The sequence below is a fragment of the Drosophila gunungcola genome (assembly GCF_025200985.1).
Source record: "Drosophila gunungcola strain Sukarami chromosome X unlocalized genomic scaffold, Dgunungcola_SK_2 000039F, whole genome shotgun sequence".
Lineage (NCBI taxonomy): Eukaryota > Metazoa > Arthropoda > Insecta > Diptera > Drosophilidae > Drosophila > Drosophila gunungcola.
The window spans coordinates 101,699-120,796 of record NW_026453190.1 but is presented as its reverse complement, the minus strand read 5'-3'; the positions used below and the strand labels follow the sequence as shown (position 1 = coordinate 120,796).

General features: G+C 39.8%; 2 protein-coding genes across 4 annotated transcripts; one reads left to right on the top strand and one right to left on the bottom strand.

Moving 5' to 3' along the window:
- The first annotated feature begins 1,064 nt into the window (after nt 1-1,064).
- LOC128260784 (uncharacterized) lies at nt 1,065-7,169 on the top strand. 3 transcript variants are annotated; one of them, XR_008268180.1, is made up of 5 exons: nt 1,065-1,219; nt 1,280-1,369; nt 5,801-5,982; nt 6,046-6,535; nt 6,593-7,169. XR_008268180.1 is itself a non-coding variant. In XM_052994021.1 (3 exons), exons 1-3 carry the CDS (start codon nt 1,294-1,296, stop codon nt 6,148-6,150), a joined length of 363 nt encoding a protein of 120 aa, XP_052849981.1. In that variant the 5' UTR covers nt 1,113-1,293; the 3' UTR covers nt 6,151-6,567. The 3 variants fall into 3 exon arrangements, 1 of the variants encoding a protein (XP_052849981.1); XR_008268179.1 differs by having other exon boundaries at nt 1,113-1,369; nt 6,593-7,168; XM_052994021.1 differs by lacking the exon at nt 6,593-7,169 and having other exon boundaries at nt 1,113-1,369; nt 6,046-6,567.
- Nucleotides 7,170-17,487: 10,318 nt separating this feature from the next.
- Nucleotides 17,488-18,544, bottom strand: LOC128260783 (uncharacterized). Its single transcript, XM_052994020.1, has one exon. The coding sequence runs from the start codon at nt 18,494-18,496 to the stop codon at nt 17,531-17,533; it is 966 nt and encodes a 321-aa protein (XP_052849980.1). The 5' UTR covers nt 18,497-18,544; the 3' UTR covers nt 17,488-17,530.
- Nucleotides 18,545-19,098: the final 554 nt, after the last annotated feature.

The window sequence follows — 19,098 nt, the reverse complement described above, 5'->3', positions numbered from 1 at the left end:
CGTATAGAATCTTAAGTTTTTATTTTGTATTTGTAAATTATACAATCACCCCCACCCATTTATTGGGGGGTGGTAGTGGGCGAGGCAGGACACACATGTGAAGGTCACGACCCTTAAGTGGAAGGAGAAAGTCGCCACAGGCGAAGAACGAAGAAAGCAAGAAGAGAATGTCGCTTTTTGGCTAATGAAAAAGAAATAAAAGTGTCGAGTGTATTATTGCCAAACACACACACACATATACACACACACACTCGCACAGATAGAGACAGAAATACATATAGAAGCTCACGCACACTCACGCAAGCACAAACACAAGCACATATCATTTTCTTTGGTAATTGTTGAAACATTTTTAGTACAAGTCTGCGTGCTACGTGTCTGTGCCCTTTTTGCACTCCACCCCCAGTTTTCCCACCCCATTTCCCATTTCCCTCCTCCCCCTTTATTTTTTGCCACTCCACCCCCCTCATTTCGACCGCCGGCTATTATTTTGCACTTACTATAACATGCACATAAATATTTTTGCCTCGCCCCCCAGTTTCGACACACACGTTTGTGTGTGCGGCTATTTTATTGATACTAATACAGAAAACCCACGCATCCTCATAAAAGGACATGTGAGTGCGGACTTTTCCTTTTCCCCGGCTCGTTTTTATTGTCGCCTTGGCGAATCTCTGTCAAAAAGCAATAATCATCAATTCTGATTCTTTTTTTTTGCTTTTCGGCAAGGACATTGTCGTCTGTTGGTGGCTCGATTTGATATCAAATTGATTATTATTTATGTCAGACGGGGACCAATTGCCTCTGCCCCTTTTTTCTTGGCTAATTGGCGAAGTTTGGATCCTGAAGAAATTTTCAAAGATTACTAATAATTTATACAACTAAAGACAAGATATTATTACAAAAATAATTCAAAGACATTGTAAACATTATATTTTATTTAAAATAAAGTATGTTTACAATTTACTCATAACATTTCTAAGTAGGCTAAATATTTTGCTTTAACACTCAGTTTTAATATTCGAAAATGTATTGCCAATTTTTCCCATCAAGTTATCTTGGAAATCAACTTGTCATTACCTTTGACGCTCACAGGCATTTAATTCAGTTGTAAAACTACAGGCCTTAGAGTAAGACATATTAAATTTTTTGTCTTACTGGAAATTTTACTGAAAATTTCAAAGGAATAATTTTCATACATTTATATACAAAAAGTGAAGTGAGTGAAAGACTTCAAATATTTTTTGTCGTACTGGATATTTTACGGAAAATTTCTAAGGATTAATCTGCAAAATGGGTATTTTTGATGATTTTCTCAACTATGTGACTCGTCTGTTATGCTTCTCTTCTGATCCCGATGGTAATTTCGGTAAGTTTTACGCGAGTTTTCGATCTAAAGGCTTGGTATTCAGGCTGCCAAAATTGATGTCAGTCCGAGTGTCCGTCTGTATGAACGTCGAGATCTCAGAAAATACAAAAGCTAGAGATTTGGCATGCAGATTATAGTTTTTTTTTACGCTGCGCACGTTTATTTCAAAACAGAGCCACGAGAAATGTTAGACCTCAGCTGTTGTACTCTGTGTGTGTGTTTTGGTCATATATATATCTATCGACAGACACAATAATTTTCCACTGCTGAGTAACGAGTATCTTATAGTCGGTGAACTCGACTATAGCGTTCTTTCTTGTTTTTTTTTTTTTTTCTTAGCTTGGCTTCTTTGTCGCCAACAACGTGGGTCTAAATTACTTAATTTTAATTTCCCGTAGGCGCTCCTTAATCAGCAACTATTAATGCTGCACTTTGCTTATTTACGAGCTCCAAATGACTTCCATTGAGTGTCGTCCGTTTCTTTTTTGCGTGGGCAGCTACTGTTCCTCGTCCTCGTTTTTTCTGCCTTTTCATACTTTTCGTCCTCCCCTCGTTCCAACATCTGCATCTTTCGGTTTTGAGTAATTTATTAGGATGGCGAAGGCCCTCGATGAGTCAGAAAGGGGGAAGGGTTAAGGGGACTTGCATGTTCGAGAAGGAATCGCATTTAGGAATTTGTAGCAAGAGATTGAATTTGTTGAAAATGTCGTAATTAATATTCTAGTGACAAGTTTCTTAAAGGCTACTTGTAAATAAAATTTTTTAACATCAAAAACATACTATTGTTTAAGCAGCTGCTCCTTAGATTATTCAAAGAATGGCTAAGCTATATATAGTTCGTTACTTAAAATGCATTAGAAAGAAATCTTTAAAAGAAATGTATGAATACGTTGCGTATATAAATATAATGTGAGACCACCTAAATTTTAATAATCATCGATAGTATTTAATATTCATGAATCGTTACAAAAAATTACTCTTAGGATTTTTCCATTTTTTATCAGCTATTTTGCCCCACCCAAAAGCCCTTTTCGAAGTATATTTCATTTGCCTTCGCTTATTTCGCCCACAGTTTGTCACACTTAATTAAAGAAAATTTTAAGCACTTTAGATGTCAATTTGTGCCCACTTTTCGCAGTGCCCAATACGATGACAGTTGCCAGTTTAGAACCCCCATTTCCCCGTTTCCCCCATTTCTGCCCAATATTGCCAACCATTTTCAATTGCGTCAAAAGAGGGCAAAAATAAAAGTATACGAAAAAAGAAGAAACGGTTTAATTAAGTTGAAACCCTTTCGTGCGTGCCAGGGCCAGTTGGCAGTGCCATCCGAGAATCCGGGTCCGGGTTCGGACCCACTTTCCCCGCTCCACAGATTCCGATCCGAGTGGCTCAAGTGGCCAAGTCACCAAGAGTCGAGTCGAGTCCAGTCGAGTCAAGTCGAATCGAGTCGAGTCTCTCGTCCTAACTTGGGGCGTGTTAATTTCCAAGGTGTTTGCTATTCCAAGCTGTTTCCGTTCTAATATAAAAAATCAGCGTAATTAAAAATCAAATGATTTTTTCCTTGGTCTGGTCCTCAACTCAAACGTCTCTACCCGTCCGACGACAGCGAAATATCTTCATTAATTTTGCTCTTTTGCTGTGGGACAGCGGGAAATCCTTTGCCTCTATCCTTTCCAATTCATTCAATGCTGCACAATTTTTAACTCATTAATTGGTGTGGGCAAACCCTTTTTTTTTTTTTGTTTTTTTTTTTTTGCTGCCCCTTCTGGTTTTACCCTCGCGTTGCGTTGTGAAAAATCTGGACGAAAATGTCCTGAAAACAGAGCCAAGTGATTTATTTGTTTAATCCTTTTCATTTTCGACCGATTTCTTTTTATTTATTTTCTTGCCCGGCCACTTGAAATGTTGCTGATTAGAGCAAAAAGAACAGAGGACCGGGGGCCAGTGATGAAAAGGGCAACTAAAATGTGGGAGTGGGGAGTTGAGATTCATCCGAAATTGAACGAGCGAGCTTCAGTTCTTGGCATTTATTAAAAGCTGAGATTTATTTTCCAATGAAGTATTAAATTGAGCATCTTATTAGGCAAACTATTAATATGCCCACTTAATTCCCTACCTAAATTCCCTATACTCTTCCTCGAACACCGGCTAATTGATTCGTTATCGATTCGCTTTGACCCTCTTCATGGCCCATCAATATGGCTAAAAGTGAACAAGAAGAGGGGCCGGCCAAAGCGAGGAGGATCGACAGACATTGAGCGACCAATGCGACTGGCAACTTGTTTAGCTGATTTTAATCCGCATTCGATACGGTAACAATTTTTACTTCATCACTCTACCGGCAACCAAATGGCCATCTCTTCATCGGCCGCATCTGAATCTGTATCTGTATCTGAAACTGGTGGCTTCCACACCAATCAAGGAACCTCGAGGGGCGGGAGACGGAGACGAGCTTTTGACATTCGCATAACTTCCGATTTAATCCCAGCGCGTGAACGTCGTTGTCGTCGTCGATCCCCATGTCCCAATCCCAAGAGCGGTTTCAGCTTCAATGGTGCACCGAACAAAATAAATTAGTAATATTCGAGATATTAAGACCTAGATATGGCCAACGCCATTTAAAATGCCCCATGCTCATCGTTTCTATCAATACCAGCACATAAAAATGTTCGTAATGTTATAATAATAATTATTTGTAGTTTGACCTGAACAAGTAATAATGATTACAAAACAGCTATTTTTCTTATATAATTGGAGCCCTTAAGAAGGTCGCCCAAAGATTGCTCATTGTTTATGAGACTAGAAAATGTGGTAAAGCTTATCTGAATTCCCAAATTAGTTTTTTTTTTTCCAGTGCATTAACACTTCTTGGCTCGCATTGCCTCTTGCTCCATCTGCTGAGTTATGCGCTTCTGTGCGTTGTCGTATTTTGTAAGCTTTTACGCGCCGGCTACCAAGAGCCTCAAACCCCAACTAAACCGAACCAATCCGATCCCATAGTAGTATCCCATCAGTCCCCCCTCCATTCCATTCCTCCTCTCCGTCTCGATCCGATACGATCCTCGATCCTCCCGAGAGCAGCAGCGTCGTTGAAGCGATAAAAGATCAATTTAGTTGCGCCACAGTCGCCGCTGATTTAAATCCGATCATTGCGCGACGATTTGATGCGAACTGAAACATGCACAAGGAATTTGCAATTATCGAACTTCAAAGGCCCTCTCTCCATATCTGTTTTTTTTTTTTATTTTCTGGTGTTGTTGTACACCTCTCGTTTTTCTCGTTTTCTGTGCTGATCATCTTACAAATTTGATCGCGGCTCAGAGGAATCACTGGGCTGATTATTAGGTGTGAGATGATTTTAGAGGACATACATATCTCTGCAATCTATTCTATACATATAATTTAATAGCGATTATTTTGTGGGAACATCTCCTTCTGTAATGTTTAAATCAGAGCCGAGAAAAGGACAAAAACTGGTTTTGGGTTGAGCTCGCAGCTCGAAAAATCAAATAGCAAAGAACTACAAATTACATGCCAAAATGCACTTCAATACAAAGCACTTGGGTAAACACCAGCAGACAAAGGGGGAAGGGAAATCGAGGGGGGCAGGGCGGCAGGGCGGCACACGGAGGGCACACCTGTGGGCCGCTCCGAATTTTCCTGTTTTCCCCGCCTTTTCCTTTCCCTCTTGTCCCCCCCATTGACGATGTAAACCTTAAGGTATTTTGTGATAATTGCACTTTGCTGTTGTTGCTCCTTCTACAGGGTTGCCTTTGCCCCTTTTCGTCCTTGCCAAAAAGAGTTTGCCAGCTACCCTTGTACCTTCTAGCTTCTACCTTCTACCTTGTCCCAAGTCCACCACCCACCCACCTCCCACTTAATCTTCGCCCACCCACTTTTGGCATGTCTGTGCGCAAGATAAACAAAAGACAACTGTTCCACGTGTTTGTGTGTGAGTTGTCTGGCACATGTCTTCGCTTTCCATTCCACCCACAACACCGAGTTTTGCCACTACTTTTCGGCTATTAATAAAGTGAAACTTCGAGCCTTGGGTTTCCATATCAACTTGTTTGCCGTAGCCGGTGACGACTGTACTTACTACTTAATTAATTCAAATCTTGCTAATTGCATTTTATTTGCTTTCGCTGCGCAGATTTCAAGTTTTTAATTGCAAATCTTATTTCCCCATTCAGAAACGCACACACACACTCTCTATATAAACATACCGACAATCCAATATTGCCATTGCCATGTCTTACCTGTGTCGTAAAGCACAATACCTTATGGTACTACTCAAAAACAAGCTTAATGGAATTTATTTTACAAGAATCTGGCTGAAGCAGCCATTTAAATCTGAAGAATTCTTTGTATTTTGTATTATATTTTAAAGCACTTGTTCTATATATTCTTATTGAACACTCTCCATTGCAGAGGGTTTCATTGGCATGGGCAACAAGATCGCTTTAAGGGTTTATGAAGTGATAGACAGAGTGCTGAATCGAGAGGAAATGAGTTATCACACCAACTTGGTGCTGGGATTAGCAGTTGTTGCCGTGACAGTTTGCGGAATTTCGATTTATTTGTTAATGAAATGTCAGAGAGCTCCTCTTCTGGTGAGTGTCGAATATAAAAACCGTCTAAACTTATTTGAAATCCTATCGCCTTCCCCCCACCAGAGTAACATATGTCAGGGCGGTCCACCAGCAAAAAAGACTCCATTGAGAGTGACTAGTTCAAGCACTCGTTCTGGGTCAAATGATCGTGACTACGAGGAGGACTAGGAGATCTCCATCAACGCCACCACCAAAGCCACCACACCAAAGCCACAAATGAACCATCAATTCCATCATCTGGGGGGGGCTGCTAATCCTTCCAGGATACACAAGCGTAATACTCAAAAAGAAGTCAACATTAACCAGGTGGAACACACACACGGAGCCCCTGAAACTTCTCAGCCATATATCCCCGAGTTTTAATTATTTTAATGTTTGTTATTTCTAGAAACCTTTCTTGTTTGTTTTATTGTACTTTCCGTCATCCGCCCTTCCCTAATTGCAAAATTCTGAATGTTAACATTTCACAAATAGCTGGTTACAAATTGTATAATTCAATCATTCGACCAACAACTATGATATTGTCATCTATTGTACTTTTTAAAATGGGAAGGTGAGAAACAGTGCAATAAAATTCAGCTAGCTACGAACCAAAAAATATTTTTTGTAGCAAAGCAAGACTTTTATTTTGCCCGCAATGTGATATCATTGGTTAAAACTCGTATGAAATGGAACCTAAAACCGAGTGCGATCCCAAAACCCACAACCGAGAGGACACGTTCCTGCCTTCATCATGTTCAATGGCCGCTCAATAGACTCTCCTCGTATCTGCTGTTGTAATTTGCTGGCCCTGCCAGCTGTCGCTGCGGTTGCCCGCCTAATGGCTGTCGAGAAGGGGCGGAAGGGGGGCCAAAGGACCCCCATTTCAGCAGCCCCCTCCCCCCTTTTCACAGCCATGGCCACAGTCATATGGTGCAGACGCCCCGGCATAGAGAGATACATCCCCATGGCCTGGGCGACTTTGGATTTCATTAAACGCAAATTTATGCCTTTACTTGAATGTCAAATATTGCAAATGTCAAACGATGAGGCGGCCAGTGAAGGAGCGTGGGGATATGGAATAAAACACTGGGAGAAAATCGATCATCAAACATACATACATACATACATAAAAATTATTATACATGTAATAATAAGAAAATGGCATAGTTAAATCACTCAAAGTATGTACGTTAACGCCCAACAAACTTTTATTAAATGTAAAACAAGTTATTTTGAGACACCCCCAAAAATATTTTCAAACTATATTCAAATTAATGTAATTTTTTATATAACAAAACCACTTATTGGGAAGTTTTTTGTATATAAAAGAAAATCCTTATTTAAGAAGTTTTTTGATTTTGTTAATGAACGGACTTGAAAGCTATATGTACTATAAAAGCAGGACCATTGTTTCAATACGTTTAATTTTGATTTTAAGCTGATCTTTTATTTTCCCAGTGTATGGCATAGTATGGCATTGAGTCCCGTTAGACAATAGTGTCCTTCCTTGGGGGTAAAGGAGGTGGCCCATCGACGAACCCAGTCTCTGTTGGTTTTTATGCGTTGTTCGTTTTGTAATTAAGCGACGCACTTGGTTGGATTTGGGTTGGGAATGGGAATTGAAATGGGATTGGGATTGGGAGCTGGAATGGCAAACGGGAGCGGATGCGACGAGATGTGCTTTAACTGGGCTGGCGGCCAGCATATATAGATATTTAAGTTTCGGTCTGGCAAGTGATGGACTTGCAGGTTCTGACTCGAAAATCGACATGAATATATTTGTCCAGCCTTTGCTGGTTGGTCGGTCATCCGCTGTCCCTTTTTGTCGATGCAGTGACCCAACCATCTTCCATCTTCCATCTTCCATTTACCATCTACCATCTACCATCTAACATTTGCGGTCAAAGTTGGCGTTTGACATTTATGCCGGATGTCAAGCCGTCCGAAGGAGCAGAAAGTCCAATCCTCGGACCATTGTCATCATCAGCAGTGGTGTCCATTTTGTGCTTGTTATTGTCACTTGCCTTGGCCTTAACTCTTCTTTGTCCACTTTTTGTCTCCGGTCGGGGCCGCCCAAACAAACTAAAGCTATCAATACCATGTTGGGTGGGGGGCTTGAGTGTTAACCTTTTCCGGGTCCAAGTTATTGTTTGTCTCGTTATAGTTTCTATTCAATCGGGTCGCATAGGGTCGGGTCACTTAGTTTGGCTGGCAAATGCACCCCGGAGGGCATTTTCATTTTCATTTTCATTGCCATTTCCACATCCATTCGGATTCAGATTCAGATTCAGATTCAGCTTCGGATTCGGCTATTTGTGTATTTGACATTTGGCTCAAGTGTTGCTGACTTTTCGGTTAGTTCTTTCTTTTCTCCCGCCCCATTGTTTGGCTTTCTCTGTGGCTTTCGTTTGCCTGTTTTCGTTGTACTCTTAATTAAAGTTTGGCCAACTGTTTAGTGCTCAATGGATCGGTCAGCCTTGGGTCATAATGAGAGTTTGATATTGGTTGGGGGGTTCGGTTCCAAAGGGAATAGTTTCGTATATATCTTTACATACTCAAACCTCTCATTTTTCTAGGCAAAGTAAGCAGTTGTGTTTTCAATTGAATTTAATCAAGTTAAGTTTTAAGAACCCTAAATTATTCAAATGTTCTTATGAAGCCGAAACAACAAATCATTTGATCCATTTTGGTAATTTAAATTACATTGAAAAATCTGTATTAGTATTAGTTACATGTTCAAATTGGCCACTAGTTTGATGAGAATACCTTTCTGATTTCAATATAATTTATTATGTTTTTACGGAATAGTCTTTCGTATATCTTGGGTTGCCTGCTCTTTAGGCAATCCTGCAAGACCTCCTGTTCGTTTCTGTTTTTTGTCCACTTCCAGTTTTTGCTGGAACCTTTTTACGATGCTTGGCCCCAAAAGAGCATCACGTAGCGAATCACTTAACTTGATTCCATGACCACCCCCCATTTTGCCGCCTGATGAGGCTGATGGCACAATGGGGAATCCCCGGCAAACACACAACAAAAGAATACAACAGACTGAAAATAATTTGCAGTTATTTGAGGCAAGCACGCAAATGCGTTCGAATCAATTGTCCGATTGCGCCGATTGTTCAGATTGTGATGGTTAGCCTTCTGTTTCTGTTCTGCCCCCCCTTACATTTTTTGCCCTCCTTGTTTTGGCCGCAAAAAAATGCGTTCAAATTGAAATGAAAAGCTCAGCGTGCAACGCATCCCAAATGAGGCAGTTTCAGGGGGGTGGTGAAATTTTCCCGCCGCTTGTTTTTCCTTTTTTTTATTTCATACTCAGTACTAGTGAGGTTATATTGATTGAGTGAGCAGCTAAAGGTAAGTACCTTACTGCGGATTAAAAATATAAAAAATTATAATAAAATACTAGTATAGTTATGTATTGGATTCCATAGAAAGCTGTATGATATAGTCATCCATTAATGCAATGCTTCCAAAAACAAAAAGTGATTCGGTGCTTGGTTAGGAAAATTATTAACAAATGAAGTACCTTTTGAGCGCTAATAAATTTGTAAAATTAATTAAATTGTTCAAATCGTTTTGAAACAGAATTATAAAAAATAGCATTCCCATAATAAACGTTTTAAAGATTTACTTAAGTTATGAATATCTATATAAATATAGGGTATCAAAGACTAGAGACTACAGCAATGTTTTTGGTTGTTTTCTTTTCTTTTCTTTTCTTTTCATTTTTTTTTTTTTTTTGGGTGCGTGCCGTGTGCGTTTAGAAGGTTTCACTTTCACTTGGCCAGTGCAACTTTCACCCGGCATGAGAAGGGGGCGTGGCCAAGAGGCTGGTCAACTGGCGGCACGTGTCCTAATTTTTTGGGGTATCTTGTTTTTTTGTGCTTTTGGCCTATAAATAATTTGTGGCAGGCGCTCAATGAGTTTGCTTTTTTTTCCCAGTGATGTCATTTGTAAATGGCATGTTATCAATTTTCGAGATGATTGAATCAAGTGATTTGTGTGCGTGTCAAAAGGGAGTTGTCCAAGTATTTGGGATTGGGCATATAATATCTGGGATCTCAGCCGCCCACACACAAACACTCACACACACACATACACGTGTCTAGGAAACTCCTTTTGAAGTCGCCTGTTTGTTGGTTTTTCGGCTAAGGAAAAATATTCTTAGCCTGTTTGCCTCTCGGCTTATTAAGAGATTATCAATTTCTTTTGATGCAAGACGCGTAGACTATCTATGTGGATGAAAATATGGTAGGTAATGAGAAAATTGAGCCGGGACAACGAGGCTAATGGCTGGGCGACAGCCAACTAATAGCAGTTGAGAAAACTGGGAGAAAAATCAGCAAAAAAAAAAGAGGGCGATTACACACATCCATCACAACATCCTTGGTGTGTGTGTGTGTGCGTTTGTTTTTTTTTTTGTAGTTCCCAGAATTGACTTGCAGTTTGACTGGCAACAGATGCGACCGTTGTCTCATTGCGAATGCACAAAGACAAAGTTGTCCGGCGGTGCTTAACCCTTTGGCAGCGCCACTCCTCCTATTCAGTCACACTTAACCCCCTTGGTGTGCCCTTTCTGCATTAAGAAATTAAAATCTGCCCAAAAAAATGCACGGAAAAGTGGAAAAGTGTGTGTGTTTGGCTTGGTGCACATGTGCTACGAGCTTTTCCCACCCATTTCCCCTCTCGACTTTCACATTTAGCAGTGTTTGCCGCGCGAGTGTTTTGTTATTTTTGCGGAAGTTTTGTAATTGCGGAAACGGCAACTGCTTCAGTCTCAGTTGTAGTCCCAAGTCCCATCTCCAGATTGTGCACTTTTAAAAAAAATCGTAGAATTTAAGGTCTTAAAAATATATTTATCAATATAGATTAAGTATTTTGAATGTAGCTCAGCTTCATTTGTAATGTTTTAGATATTAGAACACACTTACTGTAAATGGCACAGCTCAGTATAAAAAAATATTAGAAAAAACAAGTACAATTATGGTGTGTAAAATATTCTTTTTTTAGCCTTGAAAAATGTTTTCTATGTATTTGAGAGCCAATACAGCGGTTTTTTTTTTCTGAGTGCAAAACTGGCTTTACAGCAGCCTAAGTCTTAGCTCCGATTTCAGCTGCAACATTATAACTCCGATGGAGTATGTGCGTGTGTGTTGGCTTCTGAGTGGGTGTGTGTGTGAAGTATCTATGAGCGTAACTGTGTGTGGCTGCTGCTCAAGTGTTCGATATGCGGCCCGTCGACAACTTGTTCCTTCGGGTGTTGCTCGGTAGGTAAACTTGCAAAACTTGAAGTTATGGACGCGTAAATTGAAAATACACATGAGAATGCACACAACACACACACAACACACACACACACACACACATACACACAACGTCCTTTTCCCCACAATTTCCCAACCCGCCCTGCTTTTCCCGACCCACCAACGATGCAACAACGGTTCGTGGAACGCGGTCGCCACATTATTGAAACTATAAATTTCTAAAAGCAATCTTTTGCGGGCAGACAACAACGATGCAGTGCGAAAATTTTGGGTGGGGCCAAGGTGGGGCTGGGTTTTTGGCGCTTTTCCACGAGCATTGGTGTTTGTATTTGCGTTGTAGTTGTGTGGGCCGCCGGCTGTTAACGCTTGCCACCACGTCGATGTTGTGGTCGAAAAGTTTTCTCATTTCGCATGTGCAGGCGCGTGTACTTGGCCCAGACTCAAGTTGCCACCCCCTGAACCCTGACCTCTGGCCCCCCTTTCCCGTTCTAAGGCAGCCCCGCCTGGAATTAGGCAACTCAAATTTACACACAAAGAAGGAGGCGGAGAAGAAGGCCCAAGGAAAGAGGGGGTAATTGGCTCTCGGAATTCGCCAAAAGGACATCAATTCAATTGGTAAAGGATTAATGGAAAATACACAAAAAAATATATAATATATAAAAAAAATATATATATATATATATACTGCATTCTTAAAACTATCTCTAAAATAGTTAAGGATATATTATATTTTAACAAATGCTTGGCAAACAAATAAATAAATAAACAGACCCTTATCACTACTCTTAAAATAGGGCACATTATTGTAATCCTATTAATTGTTATATTATTGGAATCTCAAAAGTTTTTAAAAAAAGGCGCTCCTTCTTTAAATTGAAACGTGAAACAAAATTTAAATATACAAATTAATTAGTTTTTCAACTAACACGCGACTGAAAACACTAAATAATTTGAATGTTTATATTTACCAAAAATATATGTATTAATGTTTATCAAAAGTATTAAATATACATTCAGTATGATTTTCACTCAAACTCAAGTTTTAACTATGAAAACCACCCCGTTGCTCGAGTTCCTTTCACTTTCTGCACAGCTCCAAGTAACTTGCCATTGATTTGCCTGCCCAATTCATTTCCAATTTGCAATTAATCAAATCTCGAGCAATATTCCCATCTTCAATCTGTCGGATACGACCAAGGACCAAGGACCCAGGACCAAGAAACATTTTCTTCGCCGTTTGTGAAATCAAATTATAGCAAATTTCCCATTAGTTTTAATGGAGGTGCGCATCCCGCCCATCCATCCGCTTGGCTATCAAAATGCTGCAGGTGAAATGCGGCGAGCGTTTCGATAGATGATTTTCCCGAGCGCTTTTCCTACCCATTTTCCAGGCCACCACCCCCGGCGATTTTACTGGTCGTCTACTTCTCTCTCTCTCTCTCTGTATCTGTCTCTGTCTTGGTCATTTTTATGTTCGAGCTGCGTTTTCTCATTTTCCATTTATTTATTTTTTATTATTATGAGGGAAACAGGAAATATCTTTGGGTCCGTTTTGCTCTTATAAATGACATCGCCTCATCGCGCAATTTGTTTACCTTACATCTGGGCTATCTCGTTTTTTTTTTTTCATCAATTTCAAAATTGCTACATTAGTGTTGCCCACTTAACAAGTTTGGGGGGCGTTGCTCCCGAGCTTTTCCTTCGGTTTTCCTCCGCTTTTTTATTTTCGTTCAGTTTTCTCTGTGTTTCGGCCTCGTTGCGTATTAAAATTAGTGATTAATTTTTACGCTTGAAATATGCAAATGTGTTGCATTGATGAATACATTCACTGGCCCACTGAGAGGTGGTGGATTGGGCGGCAAAACGGGAAAAGTGGGCGTGGCGCTACTTCATTTTCTACTTCATTGCCAAAGTTCGGCGTCCGCTGGGAATTGAGCTTGAAAAATCCACCAAGGCGACTCGCTGCTTGTCGATTTTTACTTTTTTTTTTCGTCTTTTTTTTTTCCTCAAGGAAATGAAAAATTTTTATGTCATATTTTGTGCGTTTCTTTCCTCTTTTTTTTTGGTTTTTTTTTTTTTTAACGCGGGGCCAGCGGCTAAAATTGATTATGGATGAACGCAGTCGGGGCGCAATTAACATTACTTTTAATTCGCAGAGCTCCATGGACCGCGCTAATGAAGCATGCAAATGGGAAAGCGGGAAAAACTGGGTGGCTAAGATAAGTTGATGTCGTCCTTAACTTGATTTTCTCTATTAGTGTCTAATTTTTAATGTATTTTCTTCGCGGCAATTGATATGCAAATCTCGGGGAATGTTGACAATTTGTTACGAACCTTACAGTAATTGTGAGTTTAGCATTTTAGGTATTTCGGGTGAAATTCAGAAATGGTTTAGCAAGTTTATACAAGTTGATTGGGAAATAAAAGTGTAGAGAAATCGGTTGTTTTAGCTAAGTTTGTTGTAAAGATGTTTGATTTGTAATTTTTCTCCGTAGAACATTTGTAAATTATTGTAAATTAGCAGTGTTTTGTTGTTAGCATTTACAATCGAAGTAGTTAAATGTATTTTCTAAAGAACCCAAATTGTCAGTCACACATTTTTACCCCACTCCGTTCCACTTCAAAAAGGGCTGTTGATCCCTGATCCTATTTCCATGACTGTTCCGAAGGTGATTTGAATATTCAAGCAGATGAATTCACAGCTCAGACAGACGAGGGACATGCCTTTCGAATTTAATACACATGCCTTTATCACACAGACACACATGGCTTGCTGGGGATATTTATTATGTTATCGAAATAAATCACAAATAAACATAAATAAACAAACCAAAACCGGAGAAATGCCTAAGTAGATTTGTCAAAAAGTAGTCGGCAAAAAGACGTGCTCGAGATGCGCCGTAGAAGTATGCAAAAATGTTACACAAATGAAAATAACTTGAGCAAAGTTGATGTCTCTTCCCCGCTGACAAGAATTTATGGGTCTCGTCGTCGCTTGCAAAATGTCAATGCCTCACACTTTTCTACTCCCCCACTCGTGGTTGGTTTTCCACCGCCCTTTTCCCATATTTATTTGGTCACATATCAAAATAAGTCTGATGATCCAATAAAGTGCTTATATCGCAACGGTGGCTTATAGCCACAACCTTTCCATCCCATCCTTTTATTTTCTTTTCTTTTTTTTTTTTTGGCTGTCATATTAGCGACGCATCGCAGCCTAATATTTTTGCATAGCATACTTTTGTGGGCTCTTGTAATGAAAATAAATGCGTTACATTTCAATACTTTTGCCTCAATCCCTTCGTTTTTTGATTTATGTGCAAGTGTCTGTTTTTTTTTTTTTTTTTTTTTTTTTTTTTTTGTGAGTGTGAGTGTGTGTGTGTGCGTTTGACATTTGTTCAAGGCACGTGAAAATATTTCGCAGTCGAAAACGAAACTACTTCAGACAGTCATCCCAATCTGAATCAAAAGCCCATCTTTTCCCCCAACTCACGCAACATCACAATGGAGGTCGAAATAATAGCATTAAGTTGCTTACAAAAGCTTATTAAAATAATCTTCGGCTATCCAGTAAACTAAACTTTATAATGAAAAATGTATATTGGGTTTCTAGATATACAAATTTAGAAAAATAGTTTTCTTTAAGCTTAAACCTATGAATTATTTACTATACAATATAGCAGTACAAAATAATAAGTTAAAATTTTAATCTCGAATTATTTTTGTTAATATTTTTGCTTAGTCTGTATATAGATAGTCTCCGTTATCTGTACACACACACACATCTGAGGATGGCAAAAAGAAATGATTTATTTGTGGCATTTCTAGGACTTCCACGCAGGACTCGCAGCTGCTTTTAATACATTTTTCTACTTTCGGCATATTTGGCGCTCCATGCATGACAAATTGTTAAGAAAGCGCAGTGGAAAGGCCCTTTTCCGCCTTTTCCTGCTTTTCCTGCTTTCCTCGATTTCCCACCCTCACATGTGGTCCTCTGACTCCTTTAGCCTTTTCCTTATCATCGAAATGTACTCGAGGAAATTCCACAAATAACGCGATGCCAGCTCCACTTGCACTCACTTTGCTGGATTTTTCAAGGATTCGAGGAAGGGGTCCTTGCATGCATGAGCAGTTCATTGAGTTGACATTGAGTGCTTGTGATTTATGTTGGATTTTCGCCACTTCTTTCTGCCACTGCCTGCCAAAGACAAGCACAGAATTCGAGGGGTTGGGGATTTTGGGTTTCAAGGGTTAAGGTTGAGAAGCGAAAGAAGGTGCAACATTTATCTGGCAATCGGAGGGAAAAATAAAGCCAGTGACGGGGGTTTATCCAGTATAAATATAATGCAAATTAAGCAGGTGCTTAAATCGTTTATCAATGTCACTTCAAAACAACATTTATATTGTTGTAGAATTATTGCATAGTTGTAAGGTATTTAAACCAATTTGCTTTTGTAAACTTGTGTCCCAAATTGTACTGCAAACATAATTGAAAACTATTCAAAGACAGGATTAGAAGTCAACTGTTGCTGAACCATCATTTTGTTTTAAAATAAAACTCACTCAGAGTTTAGTTTTAAAACAAAACTGGTCCGACCACACCTGCTGTTAAATAAAAACCATCGACATCTTGGTTTCCGACTGTTTCTTGCTGTTTTGTAAGCCAAATTGCGTTTACGTCATCAGCAGTCGTCAGTCAAGCTGCCACCCCCGCTCCTTCCCCCTTTTTTTTTTTTTTAGACCCACCACCCCTGACATTTTACCCCCTCGCAAAACAAAACCATCTACGTTCCGATGCTCGTCTGACTGACGACTGAGTTCCCATATATTCAAACTAAATGTGTCACGTCCAAACAACAAAAATTTCATTTATATTCGCATATATACGTAAAAATAAAGAACAAAAAAAAAAAAAAAAGGAAATTTCAGAAGAAGAAGCAGCTAGCTGGGCAGAAGAAGAATGAGCCAGAAATGTTATAAAGTTTGAAGGGAGGAGCGAAGGGATATTTTTTTGGTGAGTTGCCTTTGGTGTATTTTAAATTTGGAGCAATTTGAAGAGGACTTCCCCTCTCCTCCTACTCCAAAAGAAAACAAAAATAAATAAGAAGAAAAATTCACCTATTTCAGTGGAACGGTGTGAAATGGTTACAAATTATGTGCAGCATAAGCTGACGGTGCTGCTTCTTCTTTCACACTCAGTTTTTCTACTATTTTTTACTCCTTTTGCTGCGTGCGGCGTTTTAAGCAGCCACTTCCTGCCACGCCTCTCTTTTTTTTAGGGGCGCCAGCAACAAATCAACGGAAACGGAAGTGGCAATGGAAATGGAAATGCGACGACGAATGAAGCGAAGCCGCAAAAGGTGTGAAAAAACGAGCGAAAAGAGATGAAGATGAAAAATCACAAAAATGTTAGCGTTAGTCACACACACACTCACAGGGCGACACAAGTTGGAAAAACGAACACGGACTTTCGAGATTTTCCGACGCAAAGTCCTCGAGGTTTTCCATCGGTCGAGAAAAGCTTATGGAGTAAAGATAAGAACTTTTCAAAGGAAACAGAAAAAAGATCTGATATCACCATGAGATAATGCTTAAATTTCATGAAGTACTAATTATTAAAGATGTTTTTTCTAAAAATACAAAATTTATTAATTTATTTCAGTAATGTAACTTATTTTAAATTTAGTTTCTAAATTTTGAAAATAAAATTAATTACTTAAACAACTTAATGTTCACTTGTTTTTTTTTTCTTTTGTTGAAATACTAATATAAGATATTTAATGGTTCCTTTTTAGATACTCTTCCAACTAACTTGTTTTTAAATCAGTTTAGTTTCAGTTATATAGCATTTCGGCAACCTGGATTTTAAAATTATTTTTCTCCATTTTCCGCCCCATTCCACCCGTTTTTTTTAGATTTCTCTCACATTTCTCTGCACTGGAAATTCTTTTGATTTATGTTAATTTGAATAAGTGCGCACCATCTATTTTTTCTTCAACGTTTTTCCTTTTTTTTTTTTACTTTTGCCACTAGCCAGGAGTCCACTACCCTTTTTATACCTTTCTCTGGCGTGTTTCCGTCATGCGTTTTAGCCTCGGATTTTTTCGCCTGAACGCTTTATTTCATCTAATGCAAATTAAACGGAAGAAGTTGCGAAAAACATTATATAGTTTGTCTAAAATGTTATTTATTATTAACTAAATATATATATTTTTACATGTTTTAGGCATAAAATATTTGTGTGCCATTGCAGAACATTAAAATTTAATAGCTGCCGAAATTGATGAATTATGAAATAATTAACTCTTGGCAATAAAATCAATACTGTCCAAGCTGTGGCAACGCCTGAATATGGTACGGGTCCTCAAATAATCCAGTGTTATATCCGACTGGGTTCGGCTTATCTTTGGTTCGGAATCCTCGGTCGGAGGGGAGTGGCAGGGGATTTCCGTCTCGTCGTTCGCCAACTCCACCAAGTAGTCCCCCGAAATCTGCTGCTCCTCCTCGTCAAGTTCCACCGATGGTTGGTAGAACTCCTCCGATTTTGAATTCAATGGGATTCCGGTTCGAGGACGGAACCATCTTGTGCTTCCCTGAAGAACTGATTTCCTTTGCAATCCCTTCAACAGTTTATTGGGTCTCGATGGGGGTTTCCTGTGTCGAGGTTCCGAGGTGAAATCCGCACTCAACTTGGCACAACAGAGGCCATCCATCCAGGACTCGCCGCCCCAGCTCCTTCGAATGGGCGGGGAGTAGGGACGCCGGCACGGGAATTTGATCAGCATGGAGGTCTGAAAGAAGCGCGAATCGTAGCCGACGGCTCCCTCGCATTCGGGTGGCGGATCCATATACTTCCTGGCCCGGGCACGAATCTCCGGCATGGCGTCCTCGAAGATATTAGTGACGTTGGGCCTGCAACTTAAGCGCACGGTCTTGTGCAACTTGGCGCCCAAAGGGAGAGGTGAATGGAACAGTTGTGGGTAGGGGAACTTGTTAAGATGCAACACCATTTCCCTGACACTCTTTTCAAAATCGAACTTTACATTCATCAAATGCCAGTCTCCATATGCACTGGGATCTTTCAAAGTAAGTGGTGCCGCTGCAGAACTGCTCTCCGCTTCGGAATCGGAATCCGGATTCATTTGCCAAATGTAAGACCATCGCCGAGCCGATCTTCGAACTTCTTCAAGCGTCAAACAGTAATCGTTCACGTTTGCTTGATTAACAGCGGTACGCGACTTTCTTCTCACCTGATGGCGACCCATCTTTCTAAGTTATTTGTATCAGTTGAGTTGTTTGCTTATGTACTGCGATTGTTTGAATGATACTTTCAAATCAGGTATCAAACTGATCAAACTGACAGTTTGCCCTGGCTATCTAAGTTTTTTTTTTTTGTACTACATCGTTTTCTAGACTGATACCTTGCAAGTATTTTAATAAGTTTTATTTTCCTCCTATATTCTAATCTCCCAAAATGTAATCCCCCTGCAAGTTATTGAAGAGTGTTGTGGCTAGAACTGGTTTAACATACGGAAGTCCTGCTTGAGGAACCCCAGATGGAACCCTTTTCCGAAAGCCAATAAGCCAGCCACTTTGCCGCCCAAAGAACCGGGGTTCGCCATGGGTTAAGGTATGCAGATGTAAGGGGTTAAAAAGGGGAGGCCGTCAAACGGAAATCAGATTTGTGTCTGGCATTTCTTGCGCTTGATTTGTTTGCATAACAAAAAGACGTCCAAGGATGGTGGAAAGGACATGCGTGCAAGTCTATCAAAACTAATGCTACAATGTCCTCCGCCCACACTATCCACATTTACTTTGCCTTCAGGCGCTAAAGCAATGAAAATCTGAAGACCTCGAGGGCAAAGCG

Excerpts from the sequence above, each read along its gene's own strand:
- LOC128260784 (XM_052994021.1), top strand. The coding sequence starts at position 1,294 with ATGGGTATTTTTGATGATTTTCTCAACTATGTGACTCGTCTGTTATGC. Across the intron at positions 1,370-5,800 it reads TGATCCCGATGGTAATTTCG|AGGGTTTCATTGGCATGGGC; the intron begins GTAAGTTTTACG and ends TCTCCATTGCAG. Across the intron at positions 5,983-6,045 it reads GTCAGAGAGCTCCTCTTCTG|AGTAACATATGTCAGGGCGG; the intron begins GTGAGTGTCGAA and ends TCCCCCCACCAG.
- LOC128260783 (XM_052994020.1), bottom strand. The coding sequence starts at position 18,496 with ATGGGTCGCCATCAGGTGAGAAGAAAGTCGCGTACCGCTGTTAATCAA.